Genomic DNA, 13,170 nt, shown 5'->3' with positions numbered 1-13,170 from the left:
ACCCTGGAGACTTCCTTCTTAGAATAAAAGTCAGCAATGGGCTGATAGATGCTGAAGCTTTGCTGACTCTTGTAGGTTCTGCTCAGGCAAAGAAAAAGAAGCAAGCCTCTGCTAGATTCAGCTTTTCTTGTTTATCCATCTGTCTGTGACCTTGGCCACCTGTGAAGGGGTAATATACTCCATCCCATCTCTCCATCAGTGACTGTGTGCCTTCTGCATCTAGTTGCGTCGTAGTCACTGAACCATGTGGCGTCCGCCTGCCATGCCTCTCCTGCTTCTCTCTGGTCCTCACCTTCTTCCACTTAGGCTCCATGTTTCAGAGGCTAAAAAAGAGGGGACAAGGGGTGCCCGCGGACAGGGACGGAGGAGGGGAGGAAGGGCGCCCGCGGACAGGGACGGAGGAGGGGAGGAAGGGCGCCCCGCGGACAGGGACGGAGGAGGGGAGGAAGGGCGGCCCGCGGACGGGCGCGGAGGAGGGGAGGAAGGGCGGCCCGCGGACGGGCGCGGAGGAGGGGAGGAAGGGCGGCCCGCGGACAGGGACGGAGGAGGGGAGGAAGGGCGGCCCGCGGACGGGCGCGGAGGAGGGGAGGAAGGGCGGCCCGCGGACGGGCGCGGAGGAGGGGAGGAAGGGCGGCCCGCGGACGGGCGCGGAGGAGGCGAGGAAGGGCGGCCCGCGGACAGGGACGGAGGAGGCGAGGAAGGGCGGCCCGCGGACGGGCGCGGAGGAGGGGAGGAAGGGCGGCCCGCGGACGGGCGCGGAGGAGGCGAGGAAGGGCGGCCCGCGGACGGGCGCGGAGGAGGGGAGGAAGGGCGGCCCGCGGACGGGCGCGGAGGAGGGGAGGAAGGGCGGCCCGCGGACGGGCGCGGAGGAGGCGAGGAAGGGCGGCCCGCGGACGGGCGCGGAGGAGGCGAGGAAGGGCGGCCCGCGGACGGGCGCGGAGGAGGGGAGGAAGGGCGGCCCGCGGACGGGCGCGGAGGAGGCGAGGAAGGGCGGCCCGCGGACGGGCGCGGAGGAGGGGAGGAAGGGCGGCCCGCGGACAGGGACGGAGGAGGGGAGGAAGGGCGGCCCGCGGACGGGCGCGGAGGAGGGGAGGAAGGGCGGCCCGCGGACGGGCGCGGAGGAGGGGAGGAAGGGCGGCCCGCGGACAGGGACGGAGGAGGGGAGGAAGGGCGGCCCGCGGACGGGCGCGGAGGAGGGGAGGAAGGGCGCCCCGCGGACGGGCGCGGAGGAGGGAGGTGGCCGTGGACAAGTCTGGGCTGAGTCCACAGTTTAACTTCCTGCTTAAGGTGATATCCAAATAGGCTCCAACAGATGGAGGAAATTCTGAAACCCCATGAGTGGTGCTGTGCTGGGGAGGGGGTGGCTGGGCTGGAGATTCTGTGGGTTAGCAGGGAACCAGTGTCCTAGGGCTGCGGGAGAGATAGATGTTTGGCCCTGGTTTCTGCTAGTCCTTTGTTTTTGCCCTCTAAAACCTGTTAGTGGTTTCACCTTTTGGCCTCAGTTCCTCCTCACAATCCAGAAGCATCATTTACTAAGCGCCTCTGTGCATGCTTCCCCTGGCAGCTCTGCAGCAAATGAGCCAGGAGTGAACAGTTCCTGCCTCCCAGGAGTCCCCAGAGCAGAGTGGAAGGGCAAACTGAGAAAATAGGATTTATAGAAACATGAGAAAGAGAAGAGACAGAGAAAATATATGGAGGGAAGGAGAGAGAGAGAAAGAGAGATGAGAGGCGGGACGTAGGTAGTGATAGAGAGGCAGGTGAGACATAGACGAAGTAGTTTACCATCAGCTGCTCAGAAGGTCCCCCTGCCCCGTTCTGCCCCACAGGGTGCCACCCGCCCGGAGCCCCGCAGAGCGCTGGCCAGGCTTCCAGGGCTGTGGCTGCTCCCCCACCCACCCCTCTCATCCCTCTCCCATCCCGCCAGGCCCAAGTTGGTTAACGTTTGTTATCTCATGAAAACTGTATGTTTCAAGGTCACATGGTGACTTCCCAGACGGGAAAATACACGACAGTTTCCAAATGGCAGAACCCTAAGTGCTTGACCTTGGCCAGTGCCCCTAGGTGATGTGTCTGGACAGAGAAAGTCTGGAGTGGGGGGTTCAGCCTGGGGGTGGTCAGAGATACGTAAGCACGCTAGACAAATCTTGGGCCTGGTCTCTCAGAGCTTCCTAGATAAAATGGAAACACTTCCTTCCAATTCTTGTGAGTAAAATAGTGTCTGCAACTGGCTTTGGCCATGAAAAGCTGCTGTCCCTTCCTGGTCTCAGAGCTGGACACAGCAGACAGGGAGCACTACTCTCGGTCACCACGGGCCGCCCCTGGAGAGATCAAAGACTTGTGGCACATGTCAGAGCAGGGTCTTCTCAAGCCCAAACCAGCTGTTAATTTTTCATTATTTCTCCTTCAAATGCTTCTGCCAACACCACCCTCAGCTTCCCCTGCTTGACGAGTTAAGGAGGTGTGCCTGGCAGTGCTCCCCATGACCTCCAGCCTGGCCTGCAGCTTGAGTTCCCTGGGTGTGAGATTTGTTGTTGTCCTGCTGGGGGTGGGGTGGGAACTTGTGTAGCCCTGGACCAAGCAGCAGCAGCAGCTGCGGACAATCCCAGCTCACCACCACACTGCTCTTCCTGAGCCCCAGTGGTGTTCATGGCGTCCATGCTCCAGGGAGGACATTTGATGACAGTGACAGATCTTTATGCCACTCTGTATCAGCACCATCCTGAGTACTGTACGTGTGCACGTTCACTTAGTCCTCAGTGTGACTCGCAGAGATGGGGCACTTCCACCACCCTCATCAGAGAGACTAAGTCACTGCCCAAAGTCACCCAGCAAGGAAGTGGCCAGTCGGGGATTCAGACCATGGAGAATTGACCCTAGAATTGACTGCCATGTACATCTTGTTGCTCTGGCCAAGGGACGGTTCCTGCCCTCATGTGTCCTTGTCCCCAGCCTGGGGAATGACTTGATGGAAGCCAGAAAACCTAGTACACTGCCTTTGCTCCCACTGCTCCATCTGTGCTGCTGGCAATGTCCCTGGCCAGTGTGATTTTGGCCTTTCCCCAGGTTGGCAATGGCTCTGCTTACAGTGGTCTTTCTTCTGACCCTGCGACCTGGCAGAGCTGACACCTGTTTCTTCCTGAAGCAGCCAGCCAGGGCTCCTTCATTTGTTTACCATGGGCAGGGAGGGGACAGGGTGGGGCAGGGAACTGCCACAGGTCCCTTCCTGGCTCAACAAGCTGACATGCCTAAGGAGAGGGCAGTGCGGCCCACAGATGCTGTCTTCAGGCTTGTGCCCCCAGCAGAGGGTTAGAGAGCTGGCAGGGGTGAGGGGAGGTGTAATAAGACCTGGTCCCTGCCCTTCAAAGGAGAAAGAACCTCTCTGCTGTTTTCCTCACTTGCTGTCTTTCTCTCTCTGGCCTCTGGTGCAGCCTTGACAACTCACAAAATCATAAACTTCATCTCCACTTTGCAGATGTAGTGTTTGATTTTAGTGCAGGTCAGTCTTCACTGAATGATGGCTTCAGTTGAACAAAGCTGTATCAGGGCGCGAGGGCTGCCCTAACAAACACCACAGCCTGGGGGTGAAGGGAGTCTGAGATCAAGGCATTGGCAGGGTTGGTGCCTCCTGAGGCCTGTGAGCGGACTGTCTCAGGCCCCTGCCCAGCTCCTTGGCTTGTAGAGGCTCCGCTGTGACGTCTGGCTGCTTCCTCACTGGAGCCATCTCTGTGCTGCTGTGTCCACACTCCCCCTTTCCATAAGCATCCTGGTCATATTAGACAGGAGGCCCACCCTGGTCCTGTCCAGCCTCGCCTTAACTATTACAATTCCATCTGCAATAGCTGTTCCAAATAAGGTCCCATCCTGAGGTCCTGGGAGTTAGGACTTTAGTATGCAAATTTGGGATGAAGCAGAGTTCAGCCCATAACAGCTCCCCAATTGTACTCAATGCCAAGGCCTCTCCTGCTGGACCCTGCCGCCCAGCCACACCAGCTCCTTGCTGTCCTCCCTCGGGGCTGCTCAGTGCTATTTCCTCTGCCTGTGTGTGTCCCCACCTCAGGACCCTTTGCTCACTCAGCCTCCCATCAAATGCCACCTTCTCCAGGAAGTCCCACAGCCGTCCACATGGCCCTTCCACTCCCCACGCCCCACTTTCTCCTTCCCACCAGTCACACCTGTCGCTGTCTGTGGCCAGGATTCTCATAAGAGTGGGGACCATAGGCTGCTCCCTGCCAGGCACCCAGGACAGCATGGCTCACAGTGGACGCTCAGTTGGTCTGGTTCCAATTTCTGCAGGATCTGGGTGGGTGCACCCATGGAGACCACACGCCCTCTTCTTCACTTTTCCCGCAGTCCGCCTGGCAAGGGGCTGTGTGTACATGCCAGAACCACCCCGTCTATATCCAGCCTGCAGGAAGGCCTGAGGCCCACGTTGGGAGGGAAGCCTGGGGAGAGGCCTGTACAGGCCCTGGATGGGGGCAGGGAGTCCTGGGACCCAGCAACGGCCCGGCAGGCATGTGTAGGAGCATGCTGGCACACCCCTGCCTCCATAGCTTCCTGGCCACCAGGTGGCCACCCACGGAAGGATAGTCCTGGGCCCAGCAGACACTGGTTGAAGGAATGCATGGACGGCTTCCCTTCTGCCTCAGCTACTTCCTCTGTGGCTTCCCTAGAGGTCTGGGGTGCTAGGCCCTTGGGGCTCAGATTTCCACCTGGGCCAAGGGCAGTGGGACAAGAGCTCTGATCCAGTTTGCTCTCCTGAAGTGCACCATCATATCTTTGGTGCTCAACTCCCCTGCCAGAGACCCACCAGCGCCCAAGTCTCCATCCAGAAAGTTTTCCAGAAGACCTAAGACCGAAAGCCCCCATGGTGACGCTTGGTGACAGGGCCTAGGAAGAAGGGGCCCCCAAAGATAGCTGACCGGGGTGGTCAGACCCCATGTCTGTGGTTCCCTAGAATATCTGGGCTATCTCGAGATATAACTGCAGCTCTTGAGCAGTCCACTGAGGCAGCAGGTACCGCACAGCAGTGGCCTTTGCAGAACATTAGGATTAGAGCACTGAGGGGCCTAGAGAGCTAAGGGAAGGTTTGGGGCATCAGTCCCAAGGAAGAAGGTCAGGGTTTAGCATCCCAACCTCCCACCTGCCTGAGCTGCCCGGGCGCATCCGCACTCGCCCCCACCTACCCACAGCAGCTGCCTTCGGAGAGAGCTTCTGGGGTGGCTCTTTCCTAAATCTCGTGATGGGGCTTCAAGGCCAGGGGCATACACAGAACATCTGCTCTAGGAGGCCAACTAGACAGGATTGAGGTCAAGACACGCATTCAAAAGGACGGCAGGTGTGCTTGTTTGCTTCACAACAGCATCTGGGACTGGGGGGAAAGCCTCACAGCAGCCTCTGGAGACTGTGGGCACACCAGGGCCCCTGAAAGAGATCTAGAAAGGCCTGAAATAGCAGGAAGGACAGCCTGCCCCTCCTCCCCTGACACTGACATCTCTTCCTCCTATCCCCTTTACTCCCTGTGGGAAGGCCGCATGAGGACATCTGCCACTTTCCATGTGGGGGCACAGATCAGAGTCCACGTATCTCATCCCCATGCCCTTGTGGCATTAACTCCACCACCCCCCATACACACACGTATCAGCATGGTGGCAACCCACCCTGCAGGGAACCCATGCACAGGGGTGTGAGCTTCCTGGGGCTCCCACACAGCTGCACCCTCAGGCCCCCCACCCACCCACCCACACACACACATACACACACATATGAACATGTTGGCAGTCCACGTCTCAGAGAACCCACACACAGGGGTGTGAGCTTCCTGGGGCTCCCACGCGGCTGCACCCTCAGCCCCCCACCCCCACACACACATCAGCATGTTGGTAGCCCACACCGCAGGGAAACACACACAGGGGTGTGAGCTTCCTGGGGCTCCTACACGGCTGCACCCTCAGCACCTGATAAACGGTGCTAGGAGATAACCCAGGGTGTGGGCAACAGGGAGCCACATCCAGAGGGGCGCACCTGCCCGGGAGCCCCTCATTCCAACCTCTTGCTTCACTGATGTGAACAGCCTGGGCACCAGGGAAGGGTCTCTGGCCTTGCCCTTCAGAAGCTGCACCTGAGGTCCAATGTACAGGAAGCAGGCCTGAGAGGAAGGCCCCAACACAGAGAGGGGCCCTGCCTGGCCTGGCCATCCCTGCCTGAGGCCCTTTGGGGAAGGCACCCACTGCCATTCCCAGCAGGCCATCATCCAAAGGGAACTCTGGTGCTGCCAGAGGCTGCTCTAGCCCCCTCCACCCTCCTCCTGTTTTAATCAAATGACCTCCCCATACAAGTTGAGAAATGCAACCCTCAGAAGGGGAGTGTGGGGCCTGCTCAGCCAGTGCAGGGGCATGAGAGGTCACACTCCAGCTATGGGGAGGAGTCGTGACCCCAGATCTTTGTGCTGGAGGCCCCAGGCCCCACATATGGTTTATGCTCATGGGTCTCAGCCCCTAGGTTTAGGTATTTTTTAATCTTCCCAAATGATTCTAATGGTCAAGGTTAAGAAACTCTATATACACCATCAAGCTTCCTGGGATTCCCTGGCTCTCTAAGTAGGGTTTGGTGCCGGGTCAGTCTGCAGGTTTGTCCCTTGTGTACCTTATTTGCCAGGTAGTGTGTTGGGTGTTGCACTTAAGGAAACAATACAGTAGACAGTCCTTAGCTTCACACGGTCAGGGCTAGTGGTGTAGGGCCATGTGTCATGTGAGAGATAGTCACAGGGGTGGGGGGGAGGCCTCACAGAGGTGGAGGACCTGCCTGTCTGTGGAGGCACAACAGACGCTCAGCCACATGGCAATGGGTAAGCAGTTGTGAAGGATGAATTGGAACTAAATTCTAACTGGCGTCTTTTTTCACTTATAGTCACCAAAGCTCAACTCCCCAAACTGGAAACTCAGCTGCTCCCTCCATTCCTTAGACACTGCTTCATCTAATCCTGAGCCCTTGCCAGGCGCTCTGAGGACTGGAGTCCCTCATGCCTGGGGTCTTCACTCGCAGGACTCCCCTCCCCAGGGTGGCCACGCCATGTGTCTGCGGCCAGGCACTCACTATGCCAACCTATGCCAGGGCCTGACAGACCAACAGTCATCTTGGAGTGACAAGTACATGGCCCAGCAGTGGAGGGGGGTAACCTATTTATTGATAAGCAATTGGGAATTCATAACTAATCTGACTCCCAAACTGGAGAGCAAGGCTATGTTCTTATGACGGTAAGAATTTGCACAACCTTTCAATTACCAAAGATGGAGGTATGAACGGCCATGATGGTGAACCAAGGAAGGTAATTTATGTAGGAGGCATTCATTTCCATTCCAGTCCTAACAATATTTTTGCTAGAAATATTCATAATTTGGTAATGCAGTAATTGGCAAAAATAAGTTAAATTGTAAAATAATGACCCTGAATAGCAAAAGTGCATTTAGCGCAGTTTGCTTACTTTTTGGTGCCATTCCCTTTGCAAAATTAAAATTAAGGGAAAAAATGAGCAACGAGAAAATCTGAAGCAATGAAATTGCAGGGATGGGGGATCCTTGTCTTGCACAGACCACAGCCAGTGTCCCTTTGTTCTGGAATTAGCTGAGAAGTTCCCTACCAAGTATGGGTGGTCTCCTGTCTAGCTTTGGAATCATTGACTTGTGGATGAATGTGGAATATTTTTTGACAGGGATCAGCTTTATAGTATAAATCACAAGCAGATGTTCAGCCTTGCCAGACTCTGAATAAACTAACAAATCACCATCCCTGTTCTTTATGGTGATTCATCAGGGTCCATTTTCTCTTCTCTTTTTTTCTTTTTCTTTCTTTTTTTTTTTTTTAGAGACAGAGTCTAACTTTGGCAACCTCAGTAGAGTGTGGCGGAGTCATAGCTCACAGCAACCTCAAACTCATGTGGTCCTCCTACTTCAGCCTCACAAGTAGCTGGGACAGCAGGCGCCTGCCATAGCGTCAAGCTGTTTTTAGAGACAGGGTCTCACTCTTGCTCAGGCTGGTCTCTAACAGGCAATCCAGCCACCTCGGCCTCCCAGAGTGCTGGGATTACAGGTGTGAGCCACCGTGCTTGGCCTCTCTTCTCTTTTTTCTAAAAATGACATACTCAACTACTGGGTGGGGACCTTTCAGGCAGGCCAGGGTGCACCCACTTTTAACAAAAATGGATGGGCCCCATGCTAGAGGCTGAGTACTCTCACCCCAGGGAGGCCAGTGCCAGTCCTGGGGGATCTAGGCAGCACTATGGGGTGAGTGGCCTGTTTTCTCAGCATATGGACAGGAGAGAGTGAGGCAGGTGCCACCATCATGGCACCCAGACCACTGCTGCTATCAACACAGGCAGAGATAGCAGGGAGACCCCGGGGTTCTCCACAACCATCTGTTCCCTAAGGAGTTACCTTTCAAATGCTGTGTAACTTCTTGGGTTCTTTTCTAAGCATGTGCACATGTTTTAGAACCACCAGATGCACGTTTAATAATTTGAGCATGTGGGGAGGTGGACATGAGACCATGCGCTGGACACCTTTCTGGTCCTGCACCTCCACCCCTCTATTTGTCTTGATCTAATGCCTCATTGCAGCAGCTTCAGGAAAACAGGCTGATGAGGCAATAGGTAGAACTGTGGCATCGCTAGCTGCTCCCACCAAAATAATAATTTAAAACTAGGCCTTAGTGATTACTGATGCTTAAGTTAAGCCAGTGCCGGTTTTCCCCCCGCTGCTTGGCTTATAAAGCTGACCCCAGGCTGCTCAGGTAGGTCAGCCCCTGAAGACCCCCTTGACCTTCTTCTTCCAGAGGCATGGACAGGAACAAACCCTGGGGCAGTCCAGTCCCTTTCATTAGGAATGGGCTTGTCGGGCGGCGCCTGTAGCTCAGTGAGCAGGGCAATGGCCCCATATACCGAGGGTGGTGGGTTGAAACCCGACCCGGGCCAAACTGCAACAAGAAAATAGCCGGGCGTTGTGGTGGGCACCTGTAGTCCCAGCTACTAAGCCCGAGGGCTGGAGGTTGCTGTGACCTGTGACACCACGGCATTCTACCAAGGGTGACGATAGTAAGACTCTGTCTCTAAAAATAAAAGAAAATAAAAATTAATAAAAAGAATGGGCTTGTCTAGCAGAGAGCAGAGACAGCTGGCAAAGGGAACTGGGGTCCACACCAGGCGAGACGACCACGTGACCCACCCCTGGGCCTGGCCAGCATCCTGTGGGCCTGCAAGGGCTTCACCTGAGTGAGCCCATCATGATCTCGAGGGAAAACTGTTCTGGAAAACAAAGCCCACGGCATGTAATTCCATTTTTCTCCTTTTCCATGGCAACTAAAAATGACAAAGTCCTGTATGTTTTCCTTTATCTCAGTGGCTTATCAGATGAGCATAGGAGCCAAGGATGTAAACCAGAAACAAATTCAGATTTGCTTTGTGAGTTCAAGTTATACTGCTGATGGCATCTTGGTTTGCCTGGAAGGGGCCTCCAGGAGCATAGGACTTTTAGTGCTAAAGCCAGGAAAGTCCTGGGCAAACTAGGTGGGTTGGTCACACTGGCTTCAGCTCCCTATGCCATCTCTCCGCTCCCAGGTCTTCCTGGGTCAGCCCTTCAGTTTCCAGGACCTGGCCTCCCAGGAGGGCAGCAGGTGATGTTAAGCTTCCCGCTGTCCTCCCAGCTGCACAGGGCATGAGGTGCCCTGGGGTCTCCAGTCCCGGATAGAGCTGCTGCCCACTTCGCCGCACAGACACTGATTTTCATGCCTACCTGCTGTGATAGTGTGCTCTGCCTTCTCTTTACAGGCAGGAGGAAGGGCAGGAGCCAGTCTGTTCAGGCACACTCGACTCTGAGCCAAAGGCCGCCAGCGCTGAGCTCATCTGGCCCGATATTAGAGAGCCACCAGGCCTTCCTCCAGACGTCCACGTCGGTCCACGAGTTGGCCCAGCGGCTGTCGGGCAGCCGGCTGTCCTTGCACACCTCGGCTGCATCTGTGCACTCCCAGCCACCGCCAGTCACCACCACGGGCCACCTGAGTGTCCGTGAGCGGGCCGAGGCGCTTATCAGGTCCAGCCTGGGGTCCTCCACCAGCTCCACCCTGAGCTTCCTCTTTGGCAAAAGGAGCTTTTCCAGTGCTCTTGTCATTTCTGGACTCTCTGCCGCAGAGGGGGGCAACACCAGTGACACCCAGTCGTCCAGCAGCGTCAATATCGTGATGGGCCCCTCGGCCAGGGCCACTAGCCAGGCCAGACGGGTAAGGGGCTGGGCATGGCTCCCAGGCAGGCGGGGGGTGGAGGGGTGGGGCGTCAGTACCTGCCTCATGCTACCATCAACCTGCCTGCAGAGTCCCATCCCCTTCTCCACTGGGCTTGGGAATTACAGATGGCGTGATAGACAAGACCTGGAGTACAGAGGCACCCAGGCCAGGCATGAGGGAGTCAGAGGCAGGATTCAGCAGAACAGCTACCCAGAGGCCCATGGCAGGGGAACAAGGTTGCTTCATCCTCTTTCCACATGACTCTGGCCTAAGGGGAGTTAAGATTGCCACTGACTCCCATCCAACCAACCTGCTGACATGGCTACTACTTTTAGGTTTGTTTTTGTTTTGTTTTGTTTTGTTTTGTTTTGTGACAGAGTCCCACTCTGTCACCCTGGGTAAAGTACCCTGGCATCATAACTCACAGAAACCTCAAACTCTTGGGCTTAAGCAATGATCTTGCCTTGGCCTCCTAAGTAGCTGGGACTGCAGGCACCTGCCATAACACCCGGCTAGTTTTTCTATTTTTTTTAGTAAAGATTTGCTCAGGCTGGTCTTGAACGAGCTCAGCAGAGCCACCCATTTCAGCCTCCCAAAGCAACAGGGTTACAGGAGTGAGCCACCATGCCTGGCCTACTTTTTAGGTATTTCAATACAAGAAAAAGAGTTTTTAAGGACTTTGCTTAAATAAGCCTTGTCCAGAATTCTAAACTAGCTGACATTAGATGGATACTTGAGCTTTGTAAATGAGAAAGTTAAATTAATACCTACTAGCTCTCTTATGTAACGTGGTAGCGAGGGGAAAACTGATGGCATTAAGGCAAAGCTCGGTCAGGCCTGGCTCTCCCCACTCTCCCCTCCTCCTTGTGAACGGTCACACACTTTCCCACCTGCCATTTGCTACTACTGGTGAGGTCAGACCTGCAGGAACTCAGCATTCATGACAAGGGCTGGGTGTGCATGAAGTGACACTGCCTGAGATGCAGGAAGGCCAGGCGGGCGCAGGCAGCCTCTCCCCTACGGCAGCCCCTCACCCATTACACTGAGGAGGCCCCATGGGGGTCTGTTAGAGACGCACCCCAGAGGCACATCCCACCCTCACAGGCCACCTCCGTCCTATGTGACCCGACTTCACAACTGGCCTCAGGGGTGTTGGGACATTTGCCTTTAGTGCCATAGCAAGGGGGAGGGTGCTAGTCACACAGTGGCATCATGTGCTGAGCTGCGCGCTGCACCCTTTTCTCTTTGGAAGCACTTCTCTGAGCCGTGTGAACCCACCGACACTACCGAGCAGGGGCAGCTTCGCGAGCAACGTCCAGCTGAGGCTGTGGCAGACACGCTGGGGGTAGTCTGCAGGAGAGCGAGCCAGGAGGACATGGGCCTGGATGACACAGCATCCCAGCAGAGTGCTTCGGATGAGCAGTGACAGTGCGTCTGGTTGGGAACACTTGACTCCACAGCTCTCCCTGTGCCCACCAAGATCAAGGAGAGTTAGTATTTCATTCCATGGGAGGCTCTTCCTGTGGAAAAGGAGAGCTGTTCTAGAAAACATAATAACTTGATCTCAGGTCCTTGAACAAAACTCATGTGGTGAAAAATAAAACGAAAAGAAGGCACCACCCCTTCCCCCATGCACTGGGCTGCCCAGAGCAGCACCGCACTAACAGCACCACACACCTCCCAGGTCTGAAACGTCAGACAAAAGCCATTTACCATCTTCAACAACTAGGGTAAGCAGGGCCTGTGAATAACGCCTTTCTGCCCTGATGAAAACACACAACTGCATGTTAAATAATTGGCATTTTACACATCACGTCACCATGAAAAAGAGATGAACAGCAGCACATGTGAGGCCATCAGCTAGTCACATGCATTACGGTGGTGTAAGGAAAACCTAATTTCTTTGTCATATTTATGCAAATGTTAACTAAGCATAACAGCGGCCGCTTCGTGACAACCTGGGACAGTGCATGCAGTCGTGTCCTAGGTAATCTGTGATGAGCCAAGATGTGTTGGGATGGGAGTTTAGAAATCGTGTCCCATCAGTGCGTGGACAGCCACCAGGGGGTAGTGGTCACATGATGCTTCTCACTACTCCGGGTGATCCGCAGGCCCTGGCCCTCCCACACGCTTCACAGGAGCCCATGTTGTTCTCCAAGCCTAGCGACCCTGACTCAACCCTCGCTGTTTCAGGCCACATGTACACACCTTTGTTTTTGGAATTAAAATGTTTATAGTTATGGCTGTGTCCAGTGTTTTGAATTCTTGCTGAAACTTGTCATTTCTAAAAAATATATCACTTACTGTGAGAATGACATTTGGGCAAATTCTGAGGCAACCTTTCCAACTTAAGACTCCCAGGACGTAGAGCAGAGCAGACACCTGTATGCTTGATGACACGGGGTGGTCCTGAAAGGGTCCATGAAGAGGATCAGTGACCTGGTGAACCATCCCTTTGGGAAAGACAGCAGTTGGGAAGGAACACTCAATTTGTAAACAGTCACACACATTTCTTCAAAGTATCTAGGATTTGGAAGTTGGGAGAGAGGGGTCAGGGGAGGGCATTGCAAAGAATCCCTACCCTTTGGAAGTAGATAGTAATATTGCTTTTGGGGGGAGAGGAAAATAAGAATAAGTGGGCTGTATAATTAAAGACAGAAACCAGCATCCTCAGCTCAGCAATCCCTAGATACGCAAACTTCATTTAACGCACTTGTCCCTCTAATGAGAAGCGGACAGAACCCTGCTGCAGTTCTCTTAAGTTGGCCAGCAGTTCCTGAAATCCTCCCAGATAACTTCACAGCTAAGCCCTGAGGACTAAACCGTGGACCTGGCGCTGTGAGTGTGGCCTCCCTACATGGGGTGATTCCTTGAGTTCAGTAAGAAAAACGACACGTGCCT

General features: G+C 55.0%; 1 protein-coding gene across 7 annotated transcripts in view; it reads left to right on the top strand.

Annotated features, from left to right (window-relative positions):
- PCNX2 (pecanex 2) overlaps positions 1-12,509 on the top strand; it is a 380,334-nt gene extending 367,825 nt beyond the window's left edge. For 6 of the 7 annotated variants that reach the window (XM_053605995.1, XM_053605996.1, XM_053605999.1 and 3 more), the window contains 2 exons: positions 9,818-10,266; positions 11,522-12,509. In XM_053605995.1, the coding sequence (XP_053461970.1) occupies positions 9,818-10,266; positions 11,522-11,695 (623 nt within the window). In that variant the 3' untranslated portion in view covers positions 11,696-12,509. Of the gene's footprint in view, positions 1-9,817; positions 10,267-11,521 lie in introns of those variants that run through there. The other variant, XM_053606000.1, reaches the window with a different exon arrangement.
- The last annotated feature ends 661 nt before the right edge of the window (positions 12,510-13,170 follow it).

Source organism: Nycticebus coucang, chromosome 10 (assembly GCF_027406575.1).
Source record: "Nycticebus coucang isolate mNycCou1 chromosome 10, mNycCou1.pri, whole genome shotgun sequence".
Lineage (NCBI taxonomy): Eukaryota > Metazoa > Chordata > Mammalia > Primates > Lorisidae > Nycticebus > Nycticebus coucang.
Note: the sequence above shows the minus strand (reverse complement) of the source record. Positions and strands in the feature narration are given on the sequence as shown.